General features: G+C 38.1%; 1 protein-coding gene across 3 annotated transcripts; it reads right to left on the bottom strand.

Moving 5' to 3' along the window:
* Window positions 1-5: 5 nt before the first annotated feature.
* arhgap27 (Rho GTPase activating protein 27) lies at window positions 6-27,782 on the bottom strand. 3 transcript variants are annotated; one of them, XM_041974442.1, is made up of 18 exons: window positions 27,672-27,782; window positions 24,724-25,565; window positions 13,121-13,594; window positions 11,921-12,160; window positions 11,549-11,629; window positions 11,339-11,461; window positions 10,668-10,754; window positions 8,025-8,092; window positions 7,819-7,906; window positions 7,326-7,427; window positions 7,008-7,106; window positions 6,163-6,262; window positions 5,866-6,000; window positions 2,135-2,233; window positions 1,954-2,031; window positions 1,710-1,841; window positions 1,477-1,582; window positions 6-981 (listed from the first exon to the last, which is right to left on the bottom strand). In XM_041974442.1, exons 2-18 carry the CDS (start codon window positions 25,504-25,506, stop codon window positions 804-806), a joined length of 2,973 nt encoding a protein of 990 aa, XP_041830376.1. In that variant the 5' UTR covers window positions 25,507-25,565; window positions 27,672-27,782; the 3' UTR covers window positions 6-803. The 3 variants fall into 3 exon arrangements, with proteins under 3 accessions (XP_041830376.1, XP_041830377.1, XP_041830378.1); XM_041974443.1 differs by lacking the exons at window positions 24,724-25,565; window positions 27,672-27,782 and adding an exon at window positions 21,386-21,526; XM_041974444.1 differs by lacking the exons at window positions 24,724-25,565; window positions 27,672-27,782 and adding an exon at window positions 16,730-16,980.
* Between the last annotated feature and the right edge of the window lie 84 nt (window positions 27,783-27,866).

The raw sequence follows: 27,866 nt of genomic DNA, 5'->3' as shown, positions 1-27,866 counted from the left end.
GTTTCACAATAGCATGAAAAATAGTCTATGACCTGCACAAATTTTCTGTCACCGTCTACTCCACAGCAAGATGTATTAATATTCATACTTTTTACATTTCTATATTACAATAACATTCATAGGTAAAATGAAGGGTGAGACAAAAATGCAGTATTACAAGATAATCTCAGTTATTGCAATAAGTGATATACTGTAATTTCAAATAAAAAAAAAAAACTATGTTTAAAACTCTTTATATGCTTTAAAATAAAGTTAGAAGCAATTACTGATAATTTCTTTAAGACAGCATTAATGCACTCATTCAGAATTGGCTTCTATTGACACAAAGGTCAGACAAACTGAAACAAAAAGCAAAAACAAGCAAGAAAATTAAAGTTGAGAAAGTGGCTTGTGAGAAACAGACACCTAGTGTCTCAAAGAGTAAAAGTGATTTGTTACAGTCCTTCCTTTAATAAAGAAACAAACTCAGTAAGTTTTTGAGAGATAAAAGCAAACCACACATGTCTGCAGCTGTGCGACTCGACATCCAATCCCGCAATACTGGCAAAGAGAGTTTTAACATGAGCCTCTGATGGTCAAAAAATCCCGACAAAACAGAGGTTAAACATGCTTCTAATGTTTTCAGCAAAGACAGCTGGAAGAGCCCTTATCTAATCAGGTTAGACTTGAAGAGCCCTTTGACTTATTTTATACAAGATGAGTTTAATTTTAGTTGTTTCACTGAAGCTGCTTATGTGCATGCAAAGATAGCTGCAACACATTCAGACGTTTGCCTGGGTCTGCACTGAAGACTTGTGACTGCTTTAGCTGGAGTGAAAGATGCGCTCATATTCATTTAGGATGAACTCTACTATCTGGTTCTGAAAGACCATGTGCATGGCGATGTTTGCTGACTCCATCTCTGGCCGAAGCAGCGTCGGGCCGAACACAATCGCCACATTCTGTACAGTCATGCGATTGTCTTCGCCACACTGGATGACCCTGTAAATAATAATGAGAAATTATGATTTTGCATTTATCTTTTATATGTAACATTAGATATAAGATGCAGATCAGATAGTATTATAAAAACTTCCTGTCTGCTCAGATCTATAAATAACATCCATTTAGTATTCCAGCCTCTGTGTTCCTCCAATTACATCCAGCTCCCCACCACCAGGGTTGCCTGGTAACGTACTACTAGTCATTTCATCTAAACACCTGAAACAAATATTGTTTATCTCTAATGTTTTATTCTCAGCTTCATTACATGTTTTAGCAAAGAAGGCAAAAGTTTTCAGGTTTGGACAGGAGCTGAACAAACCTTTGTAACTTAGATGTTAAGTATACAAAGCTATAAAAGGCTTACAATATTAGAAAAAAAACTGAAAATGATGCTAGTTTCTTTGTGAGATTATATAATTCTGCACAAGGATTCTTTAAAATATTTTTGTCCTTCATCCAAGACACTACTTAAAGGAAAAAAAGGACACAAACCTGTGTAAATGCCCAAAAAGCAGCTTCATTGTGTCATGGTTTGGAGGAGGAAGTGATTTGACCAGATCACGAAAGTAAGACAGTTTTGCATTGTAATCAGGAATTCCTATAAAAACAGAATAGAAGTTAATGATAATCAAACATCATTATGAATCAAAATTCTCTTAACTGTATTAGTAACATGAACAAAAATATGTCTGTTATTAAATGCGTGGTTTCAAAAAGCTGCTTACTGATGGCTGAGATAAACTTATTAAAGTGGCTGAAGGGGAAAAGCGGCTCAGGAAGCTCTCGGAAAAATAACTTCAGCGCTCCGGTGATGACGTGAACATCTTCCCATTGACCATCCTCAAGGTCCAGCTCCTCTGAACACAACAGGTGCACATGCCATTAAAACACAGCAGGGGGCGCTGTTGTCTAAGTCAAGCGACTGCAGCCAACACTTCAAACAGCTTGTTGAAAACTAGTTGACCTCACCGTGATCAGCCTTAAAGCGCAGTTTCTGTATGACAGCAAGGTTCCCACTGACTCTATACAATCCATCAATGTCTAAACCTGTAAATCAACACAACAGAACATCCAGATCAGCTGCTGTGTTGCACACAAGAACAATAAAAAAATTTAACCATTCAGCTGTGAGACAAACAATGTGGCTTACCTCTCTTCTCCACTGCTTTAATACATTTCTCCACAAAACTGGGGACTGTGGTCTTCTCCTGTGTACATAGTGTGGCAAGATGGCAGCCAAACACATTTTCTGCAGGAAATAAGATTATTATTATTAGCAGTAGTAAAATACACAAAAAACATAAACTTTTTCAAATTTGAGATGGAACAGACTGATGGAGAAATATGCACAGTTTAGCTCCTCTCGTCATTTAATGCATATCCGAGCTTTAACCCATCTAATCTTTAAAAACTTTTTCTTTGTTCTACGATATATTAAACATACTCTGATCAGCCACCTGATATTGAGCGGGTTCACCTTTTTACACCAAAACAGCCCTGATCTGTCCATTCGCTTTACTAAACCCTTGTGGGGATGCTGTGTCACCAAACAACGAGAAGCAGATCCTTTAAATCATGTAAGTCGTGAGGTAGGGCCTCCATGGTTTGGATTCTTTTTTTTCAGCTCACAGATGCTTGGCTGAATTGAAATCCGGAGAATTTGGCATCATAGTCAACACCTCAAACTGGTTGTTGTGTCTGCTAAACAAGGTCACTGTCATCAAGGAATTTTAGTTCTTTGAAGGGATGTACATGATCAGGAGAAATGTGTAGGTAGGTAGTAAGTGTTAAAGTAATATCCACATGACTGGCAGAATATTGCCCAAAACATCACACTCCTTTAACGGGGTCTCTTTTTTCTCAAAGTGTAGCCTAGTGGGATGTTTTACCTTTTTTATTTTTATTATTTACCTTTATTTTACCAGGTAAAATGCTTGATAAATTCTCATTGCAAAAATTACCTGGTCAAGTGGCCCCAGTAGAGAGAAAAAGAAAATACAGAAGCACATAGATACACAGAATTTTTTCAGCAGTCAGAATAAAAGAAGGTCTTCTTTTACTTGAATAGACAACACAGGCCAGCCCTCACTCCCCACAAACATCACTGAGCTTATCCATGACTTTACTTAATTGGACCACTTTTGCCAGGTACTGACCATTGCAGACCAGAAACCTCTAGCAAGAGCTGCAACTGTCAAGATGCTATGACCTTTTTTTTCTGATGTATTTAAATCATCCAATCACAAGCAGCCAGTACTACGTGGAGTGATTAACAGACCGCCTAAATACAATAAGGTTTTCAGAAATGAGTTTGGTGACTTCCTGGCTGAAATTATGCCCAAATATAGTTATGTCTTAGTTGTCAATGATTTTAAAATATATATCTGTAGTACTGATAAGCCACTGGTGAGTGACTTTTTACTCTCATTTACACATTTATTCTTGTACAATTTGTGGTTGGCCCGACACATCAACTTAGACACACATTGACTTGGTTTTATATTTCGGTTTAACAGTTTTAAACTTGGAGATTGGAAGTGGTCTCGTTTCCCATTATTGTCCTGTCATATTTAATATCCCTTCCCCTGCCAGTTTAAACCTCGTGCACCTAAGAGAAGGTGCTGCATTCTGTTATCTTCAGCTTTTAAAAACTGTGGTGTCTCTAACCCGAAACTCTTCTGCAGTTTATAATACTGATGAACTATTAGCACAGTTTCATCACACATGCACTAAAACGCTGGACTTGGTGGCCCCTTTGAGAATCAGGTGCCCAAAATCCACACCCCTTCAGCCCAAGTTAAATGAGGTCACTTGTGCCGCTAGACGGGAATGTAGGAGAGGAACGCTGGTGGAAGAAAGACAAACTGGTGGTGTCTTTTAGCATTGTAAGGAATAGCTGGCGGTGGTATCAGTCTATTGTTAAAGCTGAGAAAACAAAATCTTTTCTGCTATTATCTCCTCAAACTGTCACAACCCCCAGTTTTCGTGTAAGACCATCAGTTCCATTCTTAATGTATGTCAGTCTACCAGTTTTGAATCCTCCCCTGAAAGCTGTGAACATTTTCTTTCTTCATTTTTGAATAAGTAAAATCTTGACTACTAAAGAACTCATTCATACTCCTCCTTCTTTTGACCCTTCAATCCACATCCCATGCTCTGCTGTCTGCTTTAGACAGTTTTTCTTCAGTTTTTAAAAGATGTTATCAACCATATGAAACCCTCAGGCCCCCCCCTCAGATGCTATCCTTCCACATGTTTTTACATGAGTTCTTTCTACTATTGGACCTTTTGTCCATGACATACTTAACACCAGCCTTACCTCTAGTGTGGTTTCTGAGGTTTTAAACATGCCATCGTTCAGCCTTTGATTAAAAAAACCTGGCCTTGACCCTTTAATACCTTCTAATTTCAGGCCAAATTCCAAACTGATATTCCTCTATAAAATCCTTGAGAAAAATACATTTTTTTAGACAGGTATGTTATATTTGAGAGTTTCCAATCTGTTTTTAAAGTCCTGCATAGCACTTGTAAAGGTTTTTAAGGGCATTTTTAGCTACTGAGTCTGGTTTTACTGTTGTTCTGGGGCTTTAAGATCATACTGCTGCCTGGATGGGCATTGAAGGCTCAGCACTGGACTGGTTTCGATCTTACCACACCCACAGAAGTTTTTGTGTTAGTATTGAAGATTCTACATCCTCTACAGCTCCTCTCTTTTGTGGTGTTGCCGCAGGGTTCAATTCTGGGTCCATTTTTATTTTCATTAAATTTGCTTCCCCTGGGCTCAGTTATGAAGAAACACGGACTCTTCTTTCATTGTTACGTAGACTGTCAAATTTATGTCCCCCTTAAGCAAAATAACAGACTCCACAAAATCATTAATGTCTTAAAGACATCACACTATGGATGTCTTTGAATTTCCTGAATTTTAACAAGTAGAAAACTGAAGTCATTTTTTTTGGACCAAGTGGTCCTATTTGATTCCCTGGATCCTTACATTAAAACTGAGGTTACCAGCTTAGTATAGACTGTGATTTTAACCTTGACAGTTATATCAGCTCTGTGGTATAGAAGGACTTTTTTCATTTAAGACAAAAAATCTAAGCTAAAGCCCATTTTGGTCCTTAAGGATTTGGAGAAATTAATTCACGCTGTTGTCATAATCCGCCCAGGCTATTGTAATGCTCTCTTTGTCGGAGTTAGTCGGTTCTCCATTTCTCGCCTGCAGCTGATCCAGAATGCTGTGGCTCGCCCGCTAACTGGAACACACAGACATGAGCACATTTCCCCTCTTTTGACTTTCCTTCACTGGCTCCCTGTGTGCTATAGAATTGATTTTAAAATCCTTCTTTTAGCTTATCAATGCCAAAATGGCCTTGCTCCACCCTACCTGTCAGAACTGCTTCAGCCTTTAGACCTTCCTCTAAGGTCTGCTGAGCAGCTCACTTTAGTTGACCACTGACAAAGCTCTACCTTTAAGGGGCTCGGGTTTTTGCAGTGGCGGCAGCAAAACTCTGGAACAAGTTGTTAAGCAGGTCTCTTTACTACCTGTTTTTACATTTTTTTAAAAGCCCACATGGTTAGACTGGCTTTTTCTAATGTATGATTGTATTGTTCTTGGTGTCATGTTTATGTTGTACGTGTGCATATGTGTGTACTTCCATATTTATAGTCTTATTGTGGATTTTATCCTTTACTATATATGTTACTTATTTTTATAAATTTTACTTTGTTTGCTTAAAATTGCACAGCACTTTGATACAATGCTGTTTGTCTTAAATGTGCCTTATAAATAAACTGGATTGGATTAGATTAGATGTTTTGTAGGGGAGGAAAAACAGCCCAGAAAGAACCACTTTTATATTCACCTTTATTTCAACTTACCCCTGATGTAGCCTTTTTCTTTGACTGACTGCAACGTGGGTCGTTTCATGAGGAACTTCATTAGCTTGGTTCGAACCTTTTTCTGGTCTGTTTCTCCAACAGAGCTGGATGAATGTGTGACAGTTGGCTTGGAGGCTGAAGAGAGCAACGACAGACATTTAAAATGGTTGTAATCGTAGCTCTCAATGGGCTTGATGTGTCTAACTAGGTCAAAATGATTACGTCTTTCACGGCACACTTAAATCAGACACAATTTTGCTTCCTCAGTGAAGGAAAATTTAATTTTGCTCTACTCACGTCTTCGCTTCTCTAGGTTGCTTCCAAACTTGTCGTCTGTGTTGCTGATCTTTTCATATAAATCGCTGTCTTCCTCCTCAGAATGGTGGTCCTGGTACTCCTGATACACAGACCAACAAAACAGGTGAATCAAATCAGTGTTTATGCATTCTGCAAAGAGTGCATTTACATCCAGTGTAGATGACCTAATGAAAGATATGAAAAAAATTTAAATAATGTTTTCATTAGTATCAAACTGCATAAAAACAATAATTGTTCTGTGATCTTTATCTGAGATAAAGGTATTTATTTTCAAAGATACCACTGGTCATCACATTGCCCTTGCATCATGTTGCATTGAGAGCTTACTACAGTAGCTAAGAAGGGACAAACCATGCACTGGTTTCAGAGCAGGTGTTTTCATTGGGTGCAGTTTTTGTCTCTGTATGTCACTTCAGCCAACACAATGAAGCTTTGAAGTATTGTTTTAATTTACAAAGAATTTTCAACAGTGATTATCTTTCTTCAAATGCTGACAATTTAAGTTAAGTTGTAATATTTACATATAGTGTCAATAAGTACCGGAATCATTGAAAAAGTACATTTCCAATATGCCACTTGATGGCATGTGATTTTTTTTAACCTTTGGCCAAACTGGTCAAAGCTGTTATTTCTTGTTCCCATCATGATTTATGCAAAGTTAATCATTTACTGCCTGTAGCTTTATAATGAATCATAGAAATTCAATATCAGCCTTTTTGTGTATGAGAAAAGAACTAATCTCAATATGCAAAAGGGAATATTTACATTGCAGCTGCTTGTTTTTCAGATTTTTCTAACCATTATTGGGGCTGGTCAGGACTTACAAGTTGTCGTATGGTGTCCACTAAGACTTTGTGCCAGTCAGTGATGATGCTTTCTGTATCATACTGTATGAGAAACTCCACACCGTTCTTTCCTTTTAACTGAAGGAGAGAAAAAAATTCAGCTTAAAAGGACAATTAATCAAATTTCTTTAGCTCATTCACACATTTATCACATTGTTTCTGGTATTGAATATGTGAAATTATGTTTTAGTTTTACATTAACAGTGTCACAAGTGCTAAAAACATGGGCACAACTGCTACTTGCTCAAGATAAAAGGCACACTTTACATTGTGTTCCATGCAAACACACCAACACACCTCTAATACATTCTTTTTACTGGATTTGTCCTTCGAAGCCCAGCCAATCGCAGCGCCTTTCAGATCCACTGTGACCTCGGGAACAATCTGATTGGTCTTGCTCTACATGACAAAAAAATAAATGAATAAAAAAATCCAGCTGTTTACGAAACCGACTGCACCACATTCCAGGAGACACTAAACAAAAGCATTGACTGTCCCGGCCAGCTCATGACCTGAGGGCTTGTCTGCGCTGTCACTCCTCGTAGAAGTGACACAGCAGCCAGCATCGTGCTGTAATTTTGTCTTTCATTTCTTCTCTTGGACATGAAACATGGTACAAAGGGGGTTTTATAAACAAGTTTAAGTTTTAAAAATATGATTAAAAATAAAAAGTGATTAGACTCAACTTTTCAACTTCTATTAACCCTGACATAATGTTAAAAGAGCAGGAATTCAGCATGCAGGTTTACATACAAACATGTGTGTCATGAATATTAAGTGTAAAACGTACCGCGGCACCTGTTGTTGTTGACTTTGGGTCCTTGTGGAAAGTCAGGACTCCTCCATGAAGAACTGTCCATGTCTGAGTCCAGTTTTTCCTAACAAAGGGAGAATAACCGTCTTATACAGACATAAACACAAGTGTTTGAAGATAATAATTATGTAGTGTCAAACAATTAAAAAAAAAAAAAAAACTCCAACATCATTCTGCTTTACCTCACTTTCTTTCCATTCTCAGACACTTTTGTTTTATTGAGGATTCCAGCTTTCTCCAAGTTCTGCACCTGCAATCAAAACAAAGACAACATTTTTATTCTTTGAGGACTCCATCCTCTGTTAGTCTTATATCTGAAGGTGCCTCACGTGGTGTTATGTGGGAGACAAACCTATGTTTAAAATGACAAACACTTCTTCATGGAAGTAATACATACAAATTAAGTTTTAAGTTTAAAAGCGAAGCCTTTTGCAAATTATGTCCACAATAATTAGAGAGACTGTAACAAAAGTGCTGCATCCCATAATGTCAAAGACTTAATCATATATCAAACATATACCAAACAATACCAGGGATCTCCAACTCCGGTCCTCGTGAGCTACTGTCCTGCAGGTTTTTTTTATTCTACCCTGATGCAACACACCTGACTCAAATCACTGGCCCTTAACAGGCTTGTGCAGAGGTGTGTTGTAGTAGGAGACATCTAAAACCTGCAGGACAGTAGCTCACGAGGACCGGAGTTGGAGACCCCTGATTTAGACTATTTGAATAATCTAGACAGAGAAATTTGTGATTTTACCATAAAAACAGTTCTACTCAGGCTTAAAGGACAAAACTGGTGATATTTTATCTAGTTCAATGCTGTGGTGACCTCAAAAACTATCTGCATTCTCTGTCTGAAGCTCATTAACTCTAAAGAGATGTATGCAAATCTAAGAAAACTGATGATTTAAAGTGGCACGCAAACATTTTTAAAGATATGTTACTGTGAATAGAGGAGATGAGACAAACCTGGTTAATATTTTATTTTCAAATAATGGGAATGTAACATCCTAAAACCATTTTGGCACTCATGACAGAGAGCTTAAAGTCTAAAAAACTGATTAAACATAGCTTAGAAGTTTAAAAACAGACCAGTAAAACTCCTATCTGACTGTGCTGAGGTATTTTGTTCTACTGTACATGCTACTGCAAGTGTGACCTCCACAAAAAACGTTCCTGCATCCTCACCACATAACTCAGTATCAGATGTTTGCAAATGAATATCTTAACAAGCCTTGGGTGATTTGTAAACAAATCCTGTTGAAAGGTGAAGCTAAAGCAGTTTTTTTATGTAAAAGTATGATTAGAGAAAAGAAAGGGGAGGAGTTTAGTGAAAAGAAGCCTCTCCGGGAATTTAGCACAGTGGATTGATCATGCTTTGGGTTTGTATTCCACGTGCCTTTGACACAAGGAACATTTCATTGTAAGATAACGTATTCAGTTAAATGCCAACACGCTCTGAAAGCGAACCACACACGGTCTCCACAAGCCTATGAAATTTCTTATACGAATTTGAGGAACTACTGTAAACAGCAGGAACTCAGCTCTAAACAAACAGCCAAAACCGAAAATGAAAGCTAAGGTGTAGCCTTTCAAATAGCGCTAAACAACTTTCTCTCAGACAAAATTGGCCAATTTGGATCATGTCAGATCAAGTCCTACTGTTTGAGAGAATTTTTTTAGTCAGTCTCTTTAGCACCCAAATAGCTTAAAGAAAGTTTTTGCAGCAGCTGGGGGAGGACCTTCAAGCGGAGTTTATAAAGGGAAACAGCCAGCAATGTGCACAACAACAAAGAGCGCAGCAGTACCAGGTGTCAAGAAGCTTGGGGGAAAAAAAAACAACAATACACATGCTGCAAAGCTGTGTGCAGGAATTGTGGCAGATGAGGAGACGTGATCTGCACTGATTTTACATGGATTTGTAAATAGTTGTATTACCTTTATAGTAAATAGTGTAGATTATATAAATATTCTTGCCTTCAGATAACCCAGTCTTACTTATTTTTGCTGTCTGTGCTCTATCACTTCAGGCTACTCCACTTCTGTTCATTTCCATTTATTATACATAATATTTATAATATTTAGGCTATGTAAATTGATATTAGGTATTGTAAAACATTATTTGATTATAATTAGTGTCCTCTAAGCTGTATACTCATAAAGGGAATTAATTCAAGTTTTAATGTAGGGGTCACAATGATCGCAGGTGGCTGTTTTAGTAATTACAGAATAGTTCCAGTTCAAGTGTTAAAACACTCTAACGTTGCCTTTTGCAGAGATAATGCTCTCATATTGTACTATGATTTGAAAATGGTTTAGATCTATAGCTGCCTAAAAAAACAATCCCAAGGCTCAAATTGCTAATTTGCTTTTGTAATAATTTAGGAGCATAGCTCAGGTCCTATAACAGAACCATCTTCAGACCAGTTAAGTTGCAGAAATGCACATTTAAGCGACAATGACAGCACAAAAGATGGTTTTCTTATTCCAGCAGGAAAAATGCATCACATCACTTATGAAAGACGGGGCTGACTTGAATGAACCAAGTGTAACAAATAGTCTTTGAGTGATGGAAAGTCACACCTTTCACCTGTCATAGATAGATGCAGCTATCTATGGATCAAGCTCAGGTGAACGCTCAAACTAACAACCCACATTATAGCGCAGCCACCTGGATGTGAGATAATAAGGGTTTCTCCAGGGTCTAAACCCAACAGCCTTTAGAGAGAAAGACACAGAACAATGTTCAGATCACTGGGCTTAATGGAAAGCATAGTTACACTAACACATGTTTGGTTTGGAAGGACACTAGTTCTACTCACGTTATGCTGCGTCTCTGGAGAGTTTCCTGTACTGGAGCTGTCGCTGCTGTAGTCTGACGTGTTCCTCTTGTGAGTTGGGACAAACCTCTGAAAGAAAACAGCAAATAGAAAGTTTAAAATTCTATTGCTTTATATTGTATGTGCTGTATTGTGGGCTTCTTGTGACATAATGGTGTCCTGTAACTATTTCCCACAAGCATTAATGTTTTAAGGAGTGTCCATATATTTGATCTTGGCCTATTCTGTCATGGTTCAACCCTATTTCAAAAGAAGTCTTCACACTAAAGGAAGCCTTTGCTTTGGCTTGAGTGAGATTGAGGTTTAACCCCTGACTGCTAATGGTGAGTTGTGTAGTAAATATAAGCACAAGCCCTTGTTGGTGTCCAGGATCTTCCAGGTGTTGGTACAAATGTTACCCCTCCCTACTCATTCCCTCTTTGTCTCTGTCCTCAGGCTGTCTCTACCAATCAGAGAGCAATGCAGTTGATTTGCCTTGCTAAATAAGGGTTAAAACCTTTCAGTGTAGGCTGATAAACACAGACTTACTTGCCTACTGCATGACTAAAGCCTTATATTTAAACTGCCTGACACACCCTGGATGCGTCACACATGTGCGTGCAGGTTTGAGTTTGTGTTACTGTGTGTATGTGTGTGTGTGTGTGTATATATACCCCATCATCCTGGGTGACGTTGAGCTGAGCAGGTCCCATGGTGTGTCTCCAGTTTTTCATGACTGACACATTTTGGGTCTCAACACCATTTTCCACCCTGTACTGGCTTGGAGCTACAGGAACCTGAACAGTCAAAAACAAACAATGGCACATTATGAAGTTGAAACAGAAGCACTTTCTGATGAACCTGAAACCCATCTGGAAACTTACTTCAGGCAGGTTCCACTGGGACTTGGAACCATCTCTCAGGTAGTAGTAGGTCTGCCCTCGTTCATCCACAGACTTGATCCACTACAACACAGAAATGTCTTTGTTAAACATATCTCATTGTCACTAATGTTTTAACAACACTGAAGAAGGAAACTGAAAGTATTTTTACTTTAAATGCACTAATAGTATTTAATCTACAAACCTGTTCCTAAACAATAAGCTGTAGGCATCAAACAATGTGCTTCTTTGATCAAGAAAGCCCCAACTTCAGAATACTCCATCATTTCATGTTTTCTGAGACTCCATTAAAATCTTTTGCAACCTGGTATAATTGAACTTATGACTGACTGGACTTTTGTGGGATAGTCACACCTGATCTGGAGAGTTTTCACTTGTGAACACCCATGTCCCGTTGGGTTCCACGGTGAGGTGCCAACCAGGTGGGGTGCTGCGGTCCAGATTGGCCCGGGGAATGATGGTCCGGCAAACATGGCTGAGGGTGTACTCTTTCGGGAGAGTGGGAGGTCCAGTTGTAAGGGGCTCCTCGTGGGCTTCTGGCTGTTCTGCAGGGGGGTAATCCTCACAAGGGTAGTCCTCCTCTGGTAATGGAGGCTGGATGTGAAGACATGAAGAAAACAGTTTGGCTTAAAACACTTGTAGATTAGACCGATAAGACTCTACAACTAAACTACAAAAATTGGTAGAGGCAGAACATGTGATATGTAGCAGAGGCTTGCATGCATCTATAATTCTAATAGGATTTAATCAGCAATGCTTAAGATGGAAATCTTCCTAAAAACAAGTGTGAGTTTCTCGATTACCTCATTCTGTCAGAAGGTTACAAAATTTTACTTAAACAATTTCTATAGATCATTAGTTAATAATTTGCATATCTGTTTAATATTTTGATATTTTATTTGAGCGTTAGTAAAAGTTAGTGTCTTATTATCACGTTTCACAGTTGAAAACCAAACAATTCTTCTGAAATTTGCACTCTGTGCTGTAATGTTGCAACATGCAGAATTACTGAATGAGTGAGCTGAATCATTTTTCTCTGTCATCCTGATGTTAGAAATGATTTTCACAAATAAGCCACAATGTTCCTATGACCTCAGAGTTTTCTGGTTCTTGATGCTGTTTCTCCAGCTCGGATGAAGTCACTCAAGGGTAAAAATGGGGTCGCTTGCTGCTTGTGTTGTGAACAACAACTAATGATCTGTTTGTGTGATGTAACTTGAATATGAATCGTATCAATTTCCAGACATCCATTAATTTCCTTGAAGGCTTTAAGGTATTGAAATGTTCAAAAACAAATACCATCAACTATTATCAGTAAATGTGAATGAGGACAGATGTCTCTTTTCTTTTAAAGTGAGGGATGCTGCTGGGAACTACTGTTGGGGACATTCTGCACTGGAGCTGTGAGCTTTCCTAATGAAATGAGTCTTGTCTGTGATGTAGGTGCAGGGGATTTAATTCCATTAAAAGCAGACTGTATTTACAGCTTTCCCCTGGGTGAAGCTAAAACAGGAGACAGAGAGAAGCTAAGTGGAGCAGCCAGGCTGTCCTTACCGGCCCATCTTCATGAAACCTGTGCACACTCATAGGCTCCATCAGAGGGGGATATGGGCTCTGCTGCTCTGGAGGTTCCCAGGACGTCTCCCCAGACATTGGATTGTAGAAGTAGGGGCGACCACTGGTCTCATCCACTAACTGCTCCCAGTCTGAGGTCCACCCAGTGGGGGAGGAAGTGGACAGAGAACGGATAGGAGACTGAGAAGGCGTGGGGGAGCAGGGCTCCTTTAGAGAAAGCTGCTCAGGGTCTGTAGGGGAGTCTAAAAAGGGGTTATCCCAAGTGGTGTGCCCCGTAGCGGGGTGATAATAGTATTCCTGTCCACTTTCTTGGTCAACATGCACCTCCCATTCTTCCTGGTCAAGATAGGAAGGTGAGCCGGGCGATGAAGCTGAGTGGGGAGACTCGCAGATGCTTCGACGAAGCTGCTCTACATTGACGTACACTGCTGTCCGGAGACTCTCATTCTGCACCTGTAGAAAGGCAAAAAAAAAATTCATCCTTGGCTGCATCTATGGTATAAATTCAGTTAATGTAACAAGAAGGCAAATTTAGAAGTAAAAATTTTGCTTTTGAACGACACTTTGGTGACGTTGTAAACACAAAAGCCAAGCCTTCAGCCCACTATAACTCAACCTTGGTCAGACTAACAGAACACAGGAAGAGGTCTACAGCCAGAAAAACAAAAACAAAACATAAAACCCTGGGCGTTTCTCTCACGACAGTGATCGATAACAAAGTCTAGTTATATTTCTCCTGTAAGCATCCACAGATAGTTTTTCATCCAAAAACAACTCTCAACATTTGTGTCTGTGCTCAGTCCTTCCTTACAAAGTAAATCATATGTGTTTTAAATCAGTTTATAAATAGTTTATAGTATCTATAGTTTTTTATGTTTGGATTTAGAACAAAATAACTATAAATATCACCCTCTGACTGCAGGACAACTGCAGAGGACTCAAAACTGGGTTAAACTTCATCACTACAGTGAAGCATTAACTTTGGTCACAAGTGCAAAAGCTACCTATTCTGCAATGATTAGGAGGCGCTTTTCAGCATTTCTTATTTTTATTCATCAAAAGGAAGCTATCAACAAACAGAGCATCGTGGATCCACTCGATGCGCACCAGGAACATAGAACATGGCATGCAAAACAGACCCCATCACCACAACTAATTTGTTTAAAGAATACCAATGAAAGTGACACTGACTCTTCTGAAACACCGTCTTTGTCCTCAGTACAGCTGACACTGTCACAAACTAAGGTGAAACAACCCCTGTCACGACAAAACTCACATTTCCTCACCTGTACTCCACGGCTGAGCTTATTCCTCTTTGTAAAACTCTGGGGAATTATTGCCCTGCTTAGCCTTTCTTTCGCCATCATCATGGTGCCACATATAAAAGAAGTGACTGCTGTTAGCTTCAGCCTAAATTTTAACTACCTCTTGTCACACAGCTTGCGTCGTGGTTTATATTTACCAAGACTGTCTTGTGTCGTATCTGCTCATCACTTAAATAACCATGCAGTGGTAAAGGGAGAAAATGTTACACAACAAAACATGAAGATGCACAAAGTATATTTGCTCCAGTGGTGCACTTGTACTTTACTGTTTTACATTCCACAGCAGAATATTTTTATAATGATTTTTATAAGAGTAACTCACAAAAAACTACCAATTCTATTTTCCTTACAGATATCAAAAAAGTGATCTGAGCGGAAAATAGAAACAATTTTTCTGTATTAACCGAGAATATTCTCAAATTGTATTGGGTCGAGGCTGGATTTTCTGCTATTGGAGTGTTTATATATTTTTCATGAGCAAGTATTTTCATTTACAGAAGCTGGCATGGCTACAACAAGGCTCAAACGTTGCCATACAGATTTTGTGTTAAAGAGAATTGTCAAACACACATAAAAAATAGACAAGCTGGAAACAGGAAGTGATGTACATCTCTGCAAGCTGAGCTGCATATGTGAACTATTTGACCTAAGGAGGGCTCTGCAATCAGCAGGTGTTTGAAGTTTTTAAAGTACGTATGTAAAACTCAGGTTCACTGTGGTCACTGTCCTTCTGCTTTTACGTGCTTTCCAACATGCCTGATTTAAAAGAAATTGATCCAACACCTTGTTGTTAAGTTCCCCGTAATGATTAATCTCAGACAGTTGTGCTGAAGCTGGGAAACATCTAAAACCTGCAGGGCAGAGGTCCTCGAGGTCCAAAGTTTAAGAACCCTGTGCTAAATTTGGATGTCCTAAAGGCAAAAATGTCAACTTGCCATGTCAAGACTTGGACTATTAATGTTGGCCAAACTTTGTGATATCCAGTACTCATTCACTAAGCTTTTTATTTACCCAACACTTTCTAGAAACCAGTACCAGGTTTTTTTATTTTTAAATCTAATAAAGTAACCTACACATTTTATCTTGGTTCAAAATCTAACATGTATGTTTTTTAATAATTAATTACAAATTTATACACATATTTTCATGAGACTTGGAAGTTTTGCAAGATTATCTAACTTAGCTTAAGCTTAACAGGCCAGATATACAAAACTAGTGATAATAATTCTATATGCTCACATTTAAGACCTTAAAAAATCTTTTTTCCATATCAATAAGTCTAAATTTGATGCCGATATAATCATTTTAAACTGTGCTATTGATACTTATCAAAATTTCTTCCACTTTAAACAAGCTTATAAACTTAATGATTTAATAAATAAGATGTATAATATTTAGTGCTTATGTTTTCATTCAGTATTGATGTAATAATCACAAAGCGATCAATGAGGACAACCAGACAACTGACCCCGAAGCAGATTGATTTCAAACAACACATGAGTACACAGAGGCAGACAGAGGAAATAAAAGAGCTGTGTCAGTGATCTGAAATAGCAAAGCAGGGATGACCCCAGACCATTAAAAACCAACTGCATGCAATAAAACTGCACACTGTAAAAGGCATCACTCTGAATGGCATAGCTATGGTTACTGTTGTAGCCTGCAGTATGTTGGTCATGTGTCGTGGAGTGCACCGATGTCAACTCAAGCGCAATGAAATTTTTTTCTAATTAACTTCCTTACGTCATTTTTACCAGATAGATAAATGGACAAACCAGGTAAAAATGTACTCCTTTATTATTGTAAATTCTTGCATTTTATAGCACCTACGGTGCATTATGTATGACAGTAAAACTCTGATGTAGTTTCTATGGTGTAACACTTGTTTGTATTCACAATAACAGACTGAAACAGCAGCTGACGTGACACACCTGCAAACACAGCGTTGAAATTTAAACCTCAACACTTGAATGCCATGTTAGGACAGTTACAAAGCCTTCAAACACATACAAAAATTAAATGGTTTAAAAATGTCAAACTAAAATTGTTAAAGATCATCAATAACATCGAAGAGGACAGGCACTTTATGCCACTTCACTGTGTACAGGAAAACAAAACATGTAGTGGAGGCGAGTTTCTGTGAAACAGGAAGCAACACAGATGTAAAAGCCTGTGAACATATAGAGAATACTCAACAGAAAATTAGAATGGTATAATGATCTTTTGAAAAAGCTGCTTTGGGGATATCCGAACGATCACCTACCTGAGCTGCTACTGGCAGAGTCAAGCCCCGCTTGGCCTGATGACCTGACCAAACCTGGAGTACATGTCCACCATGTCTATGCTCTTCTAATGACAGGTTCCATATATATCCAAACATGCAAACAGATACCAAAACATCTAACTTAAACGTTCAACATCATCTGCAACTTGCGATAGAACGGAAAGGAGTGCACATTTATGAACTCCCCTTCACGCACGAATCCCTCTCTCTTGCAGCTGTTACAGTTGCAGCCCAGATAGAAAGGAGAACTGTGAGCTCTGTTACAATAGCAGCAGGAAGGGACTATGCAAGGACTGGGTGAGATCTGTGTGTGTGTGTCAGTTTCTGTGTTTGTGTGTGCCTAAGCATGAGTTTCAGTATGCAGGCTAGGAGGGTAGAGGGTAACTGTCTGCATGAGCCCAAAACAGAAAGAGACAGAGAAAAAGTGTAAGACAGGAGGAACAACATGATCTTTGCAGGCCACTTCCTGTCTGTTTAACTGTGTGATAAAACAAGGAAACAAGAGTAATGAAAACAAAGCTTTTAAAGAAACACACTTTGACCACTTAAAAGAAAAGCTCATTTTATGTAGCGCACTGTATTTAACCCTTTTCTGGTAGGTTCCTCAGGCAATAAAGAGAAAAAAAGGGAAGCAATAATATCCTACTATAAAAAAAAGAAGGAGCTGCAGCCTCCACAAGGCTCACTGCTTCAAACAGGAAATCTACTTTTAATTTGAGTCAGTTTTTACAATCAACACTTCCTTCTACATCATTACAAAGGCTGCAGTTTGTGGCCATTTATATTGAGGTTTCTAGGTTAGGGGTTTATCATAAATAAACTTCGAGGTTACATGACAACACATATAGCTGCCATCGATTGCCTGCTTTGTAAATTAGAACTTTTTGTGACTTCACATATCCCTCAAAAACAGAGATTACTGCTAACAAATTTCCCAAAATATTAAGTCAACACTCTTCATCTCTCTGATAGAGCTGTTTTTTAATTCTTGGAATATGTATACAGCTTTGCTAATTACTAAATGTTTCTGAGCGCAATTCAGGGTGAAAATCCTGCAGTGCAGAACAGTCAACTCTCTGACCTCAGCAATGCATGAAGCAGCAATCTGCTTGATTGCTTAACCACATTAGCACTCGTCCAATCAAACAATGGAGAACCAAATTGGGGCCCAAATCACGCCACAAAGCACACAGTTGAGCTATTGAATCAAATTGGCTCCTCTCCCTCTTACATCACACTCATCATGGTGTGGAATCCAGGATGACTCCAGAAATGCCCAGTGTGGACTCCTATCAGCTTATCGTGTTCATATCTCTGCTCTTCAGGCCAGGTCTGCATGCCGATGTGCAAAACCCGTTGATATTGCCTGCTTATGACAGATTTCTCCCACTCATGCTTTGTAGCATAAGTGTTGTTTGAGTGGGAGGGGAAAAGATTGTTGTACCAGTTGTTGCAATGCTTTTATTTTGCAACTCTTTTGCAAAAGATCCTTGTTATTTTTGGGTGCTGGTAAACATGAGCCAGTATGCAAAGAAAAAAGAAAAAGATTGCCTATACGTTCAGGATATCAGCAGTAGTCTTTGCTTCTGGAAACCTGCAAATAATTAAAGTAAAAACCTTTGCAGTCCCAGTGGGATGTACTGAGCCACTGGATCACTGTAATCAAGCACATCATTATGGCTTTAAAGGACACTTTACACAAAGTAATGACATTCCAGGGTATATGACTAATGCAACTGATGACGACAAAGACCAGCACAAACTTTCTTTTGGAGATTACATAACTTTGTTGACGTACAGTCAAAACAAAATAAAGATTAAAAAGTTTTTAAAGAGTTAGAATTCTCTTTACTGTAATTTAAACTGTAAGAAATACTTTACAATCCTATCTGTAATAATCATATGATGTATTATAATCTTTTCCTTTCAATTCCACCAGTGTTTAAATTTAGGAAAAATAACCAGTAAGTTGGAAAAAAAACAATTGTATTCATACTGATTATCATTTAAAGACATCCTATAATGAAAACGATGAATTTAAGTTTGCTAGCATGTCCGTTTGGTATTTCCCACATGCTAGAAGTCATTTTTGTGCAAAACAAGCTAAAACAAGCTGGCTGAATCTGTAAAACTGAATGGATTAAAGTTATTCTTTAGCTTATATTGGAACACAGTTTCTAATAAGAATCACATACTGGCATAATTAGGCTTGTTTACTGTTTTTATTGGATTGTGGACGTCAAGCTGCACAAGTGAACTGAGAGTAAACTGCCAACTGACTTGTAGATATGTAAAATGGATCAATCTTGCTGATTTATGTCAGCAAAATTTTGTCAATTCTGAGTCTCAAGATGAGATTTTATAATCAATGAGCTTATATCTGTAGGTAAACACTAAGTTCTTTCCACTCGTGTAGTACCAAACGCAGCATCCTCGTGGAAATACCAATTATTTAGAGATCCAAGCTTTTTTAGTTTATTATTGAATCTTTTATGTAAATGAGTTTGCCAGAGTTTGGATCAGTTAGCAGGATGTGAATGTCTTTATCAGAAGATGTGTACAAGGCCCTGCGTGAACGTAAATGTCGGCTATCGGATATTAAAAACTTGTGGTTAGGATTAGAAAGTACATCCTGTTCAGTGTAACACATTTTAATATTCGTGGGATTCTGTTTTGATCACAATCTCACAATTTTTGAATTGGATTGGGATACTAGTACTTCTGTGACATGTGGAAAAACCTGGTGCACAACTTGATTCCTTGTGCACGTGCTTGCTAGTCTGTACCTCCTGATGTTGATCTACTGAATATGGGTGGAACGTGTCTTCAAAGCAGACATCACACTGGTACTAAAACAAGAACATCCCAGGGTTATATATGAGTTTTCACAACTTAACACAGAAAAAAGATCAATATGTAATTTAGATTAAGAAAGATGAGAGCTAGGGGGTTATTAAACCCTCAGAAAATAACTAAATAGTATTTCACTTGGCACATTCCAGCTGTCAAACCAGTGTGCTGCACAACTGTCTAAAACCATTAAACTGAAACAGAGTGGCTGTCTTGCAAAAAACCTGTATTTTTTTATATCTAAAATCAGGTTAAAACAACAGACGCACCCTCACAAGGAAGCAATGTGCACCTCTTTTTAGATATTTCATGGAAACATGTTCAGTACACAGAGGTCTGATGAGATACTCACACTACCTGTTGGAGCAGTTTTTTGGCATTTGATTTTGTCTGTTTCACTGAACAACACATATCACTTCACTCTACATGATATGCTTAAAGAAACTGGCTTCCACACTTCCTTTATGGAAGAAAATGTCAGTTTGGTCTGGGCTTTAATGTGCTTTTTAACTTACACTGTTACTTTCACTAGTCAAAAGTCAATTGAACACTGGACCCAAAATTGATAATTATTTTATCTTTAAGTGATAAAGCGTCATGTGATATGCTTTCAATATTTTCGTGGATGCTTTGAAAGGTTTTCCCAATGAGTTCCCACCAGAATTGGAAAAGCTCTGATAAAGTTTGCAACATAATGCAAAGTTTCTGCAGCAGTAACAATAAAAAAATAAACACTAATCATTAACAACTCTCTGATTCCCAATTTCAAACTGGATTTGTATCCATTGGCCCAACTTACTAACCCATTTCAGCCCACATAGCAGCATACACACCCTCCATATTAAGCGACCTACATTTGGACTAATTGGAAGTCCTGCATATTACATATGCACACACACGCCAAGTGCACGGCAGAGCTGGCACTAAATCCCCCCAAAGCCCTGCTTGTTGGGAGTCAGGCCAGACCCCCTCACATCACCATGGAGATGGCCCTCCATTGTAGGGTAAGAATTAATGCACTTGAGGGGTCCTGGCACATTAATGGTCCTGTTATAAGTGAGAGGATTCATTCATTTTTCCACAGGGGGAGAAGAAAACCACAGATTATGCAAAATTGTAGTCTTAAACGCAGGAATTCAGATTGTTTCGAGTAAATGAATTAAGAAACAAGCTTCTTATAATTACAGTGTAATAATGCGCACAAACTCACCGAGTAAACAGATAAAATATCCAAAATGACGTAAAAGTGCCAAAGACACTGATTAAATTTAACCACCTTCTCCTTCACCAGCTGACTGACGTCACTCCTTGCAACAGGTGCAAAACACAGATAACTATCACGAAACTTACCCGAAACGATAGTTTGTGAAGTATATTCACCAAACTACATCCAACATAAATAAAAGGCTAGCTGGGGTTTATATTCGCTAATGTTTCATCGCTTCTTTCCTCGGTGCGGTTCATAGTAATTCCCAGGACCGTCACTGGTGACGGGGAAACCAGGTACAGTAGCAGCTGGAGGTTTGGGAGTGGCTGGCACCTTTCGGATTTAACTCCTTCCTTTCCTCTGGAAGCTCACACAACCTGTTTGTAACCTGTTCTGGTGTAACTTTGACAGTACACCGAGTTTTATGAGGTGCGGGGTTAGTAACAACTCCTCCTTACTCCAGTCCAACACGCACACCGTAAACCTCCGGAAAAACTTTCCACCAAGCTGGACAAACACAAAACCAGTCAAAGAAAAAAAAAAAATAGCTCAACCAAAGAAACAGAATCTATACACACCAGTCGATGGCGTTTCTCCGTCTCCAGAAACTTTCGCAGACCAAAATCTGAAATTAGTGAGGCGTTCAAGGAACACCTCTTTTTTTGCCCATTGAAATGGCATGAAGGGAACGACCGGCCATTCATATGCTGATGAGCTGGCACAGATATCCTGAACTCAGCCGAAGCCCATCGCTGCAAAAAGTGTCAAAACCAGCAAGTGGTTCAGTTTTTAATCTGATAAATTCAAAAACACCACATTAGTTCGTAGACGTAGCTGAAGAAAACTGCTTCACATCCAAGCCTGCTCACAGGTTTTGAAAATGAGCACGAAAAAATGAACATTAAATAAAAAAAAAGTTAAGATTAATACACACAAGCGGGATGGAGTAAGAAAAGAAGCGAGCTTATTCAGCCTCAATCCTCATGACTGCTTTATAGGCAGTAGCTTCAGAGCAGCTATAAACTGTTTATAAAAGATGGATCAAGCTGATAAGCGAATGGCTTAAAGTTCAACTCCAGTCACAGACGCTGGCTTCAAAACATCTTTGGTTTCAAACGACACCCATTCGAAAAGTGTAAATTTATCATATCAAATACTAAAACTTAAAAAATATACTCTCACATTTGTAAGCAGCTTCATTGATAGAAAATTGTTCATATACTCATTCCTTGTACTATGGTTGTTGCAAAGGGATTCCACAAGGGGGCACACCAGCAAACTCAGCCAGCTCCTAGACTGGCAGGACTGGTTGATTTTAAGTCCAGTGCAGGAAAAGGGACAGCTGCTTGTTCTGTTTAGGGGTGTCGCAAATCAAAGGACCCCAGATATTCAGTCACTTATACCTCTATACTGCCTAAGGGTCTGTATATACGAAACTAATGCCAAAAATCAGCAGTGACAAATGCAAACAAAGTAGTGTTTGCTAATGATAACAAAGATTGTCTTTGTTTGTCTATAGGTCAAAGATATTGTTCATTAGTCCAGACTTTGTAGGAGTTGTGCAACGCTTGGCCTGCTGGCCTGTGGAGGAAGATAAGAAGAGAAGAAAACATACTAAGTGGGTAAAAGCACAGATTTTTATACATTAAAACTGATGTCTCTAACAGACACTGACAGACCCAATGCCATTTCAACCTGCTGAATTACCCTTGCTGAGTACTATTGATGGGATTCACACCAAAAAGATATTCCAGACAGTTGTAAACTTACAGTATAAACAATTAAATTCAGAGAACATGCACAACTGTTACGCCAAACAAATGTGTGACACATGAAGAAGCATTTTTAAATGTGTGTTCAAGAGGAAGTATTTTTAGACTCATTTTAGTTAGTCAACACTTCCTTCATAAATCATAATTATGTCATTATTTGGACTCCCTCCTCTGATTGATGTGTTAGAGACTTAGAGGACCTTTAAAAAAAGAAAAATGACCTCTAACATTTGTTGTTTTTTTTACGTGAAATGCACAGATACGTTTGGTTATGATTAGTAGAATTTAACCAAATATGATTTTAAAGATTAATCTGACAGTGTGTGCATAAAGAAAACTTATTTTCAAATGCATGAGGCCATGCACACATAGGAATTCAATATGGTGTCCAGACAAACCTGCCTATGATGTCCACTTCACATTCTGTCTAGATGACAGCAGCTTCATCATAAAACCTTTCTAAACATTTGAGAAGGTATGATCATACTTAGTAACTTTACATAATTAATTTTTTTAAACTAAATCCACATTTGTGATGCTATGTTAGTGATTAAATGAAATATACGTAGCACCTGTTAAATGAAGAGGAGAGAAGCAGAGTTACCATTTCTGCATAATCTGCTTTTGATACTTAAAATCTTAAAAGTTTGTGTAAATAACTCTGTTTATTAGTCATGTTTTTTTTAATTTGCATTTTTTGAAAACTTGTTCCAGAAAGAAAGAAGCTATGATGGTATAGTATGATTTGATTTCAAGAAAGTGGGTTTTATTAAACAATTTTGGTGTCATTCGTTATTTTCTCATAATGTTTCTTCTTATTTTGATTTAGGCTTTTTTCTGGACAATGGCTTTGCTCATATGTGGTTTTACACTGTGTGCTACTTTTAAATTCTCTGTGTAGCTCTGTGGCAGAAGTTGTGCTTTTGTAATTCCACCATCATCAAGTTTCTACTTCTCAGATTCAGATTTTCCAAAAACTACTGCAAATATTCCTATATTTTATTTATTCACTGGTTAATTTAAACCCAAACTTAGCCTTCAAGACATTCATGAACACCTTTCGTGCACAAATTATTTTAAAAAGTGCACAATTTTTATTATTATTATTATTATTATTGATGTTTTCACTTTTAAGGATCTAAAAAGTGGTGGTTATTATAAGTCTCATCCATGGAACAATGCAAATACACCATCCCACTTTTATTCCAGAAAAATATCTTAAAACCTTTTAACTACAGAATAAAAATAATTTATTAGGCTTTCACAAACCCTCCCATTTCTGCCTTTTAAAATTCACACAAAACCCAGAGAGTAAAACGAACTAACCTAAATAACTAAAACTTAGTAACCAACTTCATTTAGAGTTGATGAAATTCATCATATTGACAGTTTCAAGTAACGAAACTGAAATTGAGATGCCACTAGGTTCTATTTACACTTCTCTAAACAGCAGAAATTGAAATCATCAGGTTATGAATAATGAAGCATGAAGGGAAATGAAATTTAAACTTTGCCACACACGTTAACAACATTAGGAGACAACAGCTTCACATGTTCTAGTATTGTTACCATAAAAAAACTAAGACAATGTCTACTACAAACCCTGTCAGTTTCCCTGCTTAATCCCTAGTTATCAATTAATTACTTGAAGAGTTAAAGAGATCAAATTGTTCAGTGTTTCATTTCTAAAAAATAACAATATAGAAAAATCTGAAATAAAAACCAGTTGATTGCTTATGCAATGTGCTATCTGGCTTCAGTCTTATTTTGTTTGTTGTGTCCTGTTTACATTTTTGGGAAGTGGCATCCAGAACCTGTTTGCAAATTTCCTACAAATATTTGTGTTCTGCTACATCAAATGAAACTACTTCACAACAAATAAGTTACTGCCATTTAGCTAAAAGCTGGACCTCTTCCACCATTTCTAACTATAGTGCTACTATACATAAGTTAAGATGCAAATATGTCATGTAACCTTTAAGTTCTTTATTTTTTGCAGGGTTAAAGCAGGCTTACGTCTTTAGATTTATATGTTGAAATGGCGCCATCTAGTGGCTAAAAATAGCACAATTTAATTTCAATCATTAGTGAGCTAACATTGCTTAACAAAAACGAGAAAAAAAAACATTGGAAAAAAAAATTACCTGTTCATCCATAGGAGAAGCTGCTGCTGCTGCAGGCTGATTTAAACTGAGCCGTAATGATGAAGCCACATGATCTGATTTCTCAGCAGAAGTGTCAAATTCAGTGATGTTTATCTCTGGAATCATGCAATATAATAGTGGTGGGGGTGAAGGGAAGCCCACATCTGTATCATCCACAACGGTAAGTGGCTTCTCAGTTTCACCGTCCTGCAGTGAGCTTTTGGCCTCCTGCTGTTTTTCCCTGGTCTTTGGCTTAGCATGAGGTTCTGCATACAGTTGCAGGCCTTCTGTGTGCAGAGGTATTGAAGTAAATGAAAAACTTCGCATTGAGTTGTGAGTCTTTGTGTCATTTAAGGTGTGTGCAAAGCTACTGGTGCGTGGTATTTCTTTCAGAGGCTCACATAGCTTCACATCAGGGGCATTGTCACAGAAACCAAAAGTGGAGAAGCGGCATGTCTCCCTTGAATAGTCCACAGCAGATTCACGAAGCACAACTGTTGTATCATGTGGTGTTTTCTTAGTCACATTCACAGGCTTACTATTATTCAGACATTCATCTATATTCAGTTTACTGGGACCAGGACAGTCTTTGGTGGGGGCTGAGAGCTCCTTCACATACTGAGCAGGGACATAAAAAGGTCTGCTGTGCAGGTCTTTGCGAACATGCCACCAGTGGTCATTGGTTTTGGACACCAGGATGTAACTCTCGTTTGGTTTGATGGATACAAGGCGACCATCCTTTGCTTTGTACTCGAAATCATGCTCCACCGAGACAAGCTCCATGCTGTGGTGCACCTGTGTGGCCGCTCTGTTACTGTGGATGTTGAAATGGCATCATGAACCTAGAAAAAGAAGAAATCTGATGTTGGTGCGGCTTTAACAAAAACATCACAAATGTGAGACAGTGGCTTATAGTTATTTGTCACTATTTTGTCAGTTCTTTGACAAAAAAGTTATCTCTTTTCACTTTATATATATATATATATATATATATATATATATATATATATATATATATATATATATATATATATATATATATATATATATATATATATATATTAACGCAGAACGTTTGTCTGTGCACGGTTTCCGGTACACCGATATTAGCGACGGACACGTCAGAGCCTGGGCGCTATACTCTGGATACTTTTGGAGGCTGACGTGAAAACACGCAACGTTTACTTTCGTGAGAAACGGTGCTGACTCAGGCCCGTCCCCCGTTCAAAAGCACTGAGCCTCGGTCCTTCGACTGGAGGACCGCTCCCAGCTCCAGAGCAGGATGTTCACCTCTGCTTCCTGGCCAGACTCAAGCTGCTGCTGGCTGATCCCGCCCTGGCTTAATTAATGCCTATCAATGAAGAGTGTGGACGAAAACATATAAAAAGTTAAGCTGGAGCTGTTAGTTAAAGTAGTTAAAATGACACTTTAGGTCTGTTCATTTTTGGTCAGAGATATTTTCTATGTCTTTTTCTACTGTTTTGAACTGAAATGTAATTAAATGCATTTCAAGACATTATTAGAGCTTGAGTTCACAACATTAATGTCTGCGTCTATTATTTGATTCAGTCGTTTACTAAAATCTAAAATACATTTAAAAATGTTGCTTTTGGGGCAAATATTGCTATGCAATTAAAGATTAATTAGTAGTTGTGTAGCCATACAACATGTCCTTACAGCTATTATGTGGTTATTTAGGGTTTTTCATTTTTATTTTCCATCGTTTTAAAACTTCTAGATGTATTTTATAGATTTAGTCATTTACAACTGAAGCTCTGTTACAGGCTCCCAGGCACCTTTTTGGGGCCTTATGTCCGTGTCCCACTGACCAAACCACCAATCTATTCAAGGTTTGTGACTGACACAAAGGAAAGTTTATCCACTGGACAGGGTGTACAGACACACACATACAAAAAAGCTGGTTGAGATAATCACCTTTGTTTCTGTGCACATAAATAGACAGGAAGTTGCCAGTTGCTGCAAAACAGCAACTGGCAAGCTAAAACTCAGACAAAACTGCAGAGTGAAGATTGCTTAGCCACAAAACAGGAAGCCTGCACCGTCCAAGGCTCAGTCTTAATATAACGTCACCCGGCAATCTCAGTTTACCTTTTCAGGCAGCATCTTATTTGCCAACCACTGACTCTTTAAGGCATTGTATTGCCTCTTCTAGCACTTAAAAAGTTGTAGAAGTCACAAGAAATAAAGTCAATAGGATTTAGTTAGTGTTCATGGACAAAATTACTTTACTAAGCACTTTGATTAATTTTAAAGTTAGACTTCCTTTCTAAAATCTTATTATCATTTTAAACATAAAAGGGTAAATTAGTGAAGCTAAAAAAATAAGACTTTAAGGGAAAAAATGAACAGTAATAACAATATTGTACTCTTTGTATAGTGCTTTTAAATAAAGGTACAAGGTGTCTAACAAGAGGGAACAGGGTGAGTTCAGTAGGCAGAGGGATCCATCAGGTAGAGGGTGGCTCTAACGAAAAACGTCTGATCTCCCTTTGTTACAAGCTGTGACCTGTAAACTGTTAGCAGGGCACTATCTGTGGATCCTATTGTTCGGGAAGCACATACCAGATCAATAAGTCTGACATATTGTTGAAGATTAAAGATTTTAAAATCAATATAAAATATTAAAAGTAGCCAAAACAAAGAGGAAAGTACAGCAGTGATGTGATGTGTCTTGCTGCAGCATATTGAATCATCTGGAGGCCACACAGAGAGGCCTGACTGATAGCTGAGTAAAGGTGAGTAAGCAGCTGAAAGAAATAACCACATTTATTTTGGATTGTCTTAAACTGAAAAAAAATAAATAAAAAAAACAATACTGAAAACATGTTTGACCTAAGTGTAAAGTAATATTACTTAAAAGATTGTCTTCCCAAAGAAAAGGAAACTCAGATGAATTTCATGTGTGTGAAGATAAGTTCTCTACTTGCCTGATTTTGCTTCTCAGGTTCCCCCGTCATTAAATGTCTGTCAAAAAGCCAGTGAAGCAGAGTTGTGTATCAGCAGCCAGCGATGCCTGCTGCTCACATGTATTGTTTCTGCTTGACTGCCTCTCTCTTATTTCCTGTTCTGCTTGCATGTGTGCCTTTACCGAAAGAGGCAAACTGTGACACACAACAGCTCTG

Source organism: Melanotaenia boesemani, chromosome 21 (genome assembly GCF_017639745.1).
Source record: "Melanotaenia boesemani isolate fMelBoe1 chromosome 21, fMelBoe1.pri, whole genome shotgun sequence".
In the NCBI taxonomy this organism is placed as follows: Eukaryota; Metazoa; Chordata; class Actinopteri; order Atheriniformes; family Melanotaeniidae; genus Melanotaenia; species Melanotaenia boesemani.
This window is presented reverse-complemented; position numbering and strand designations above follow the sequence as displayed.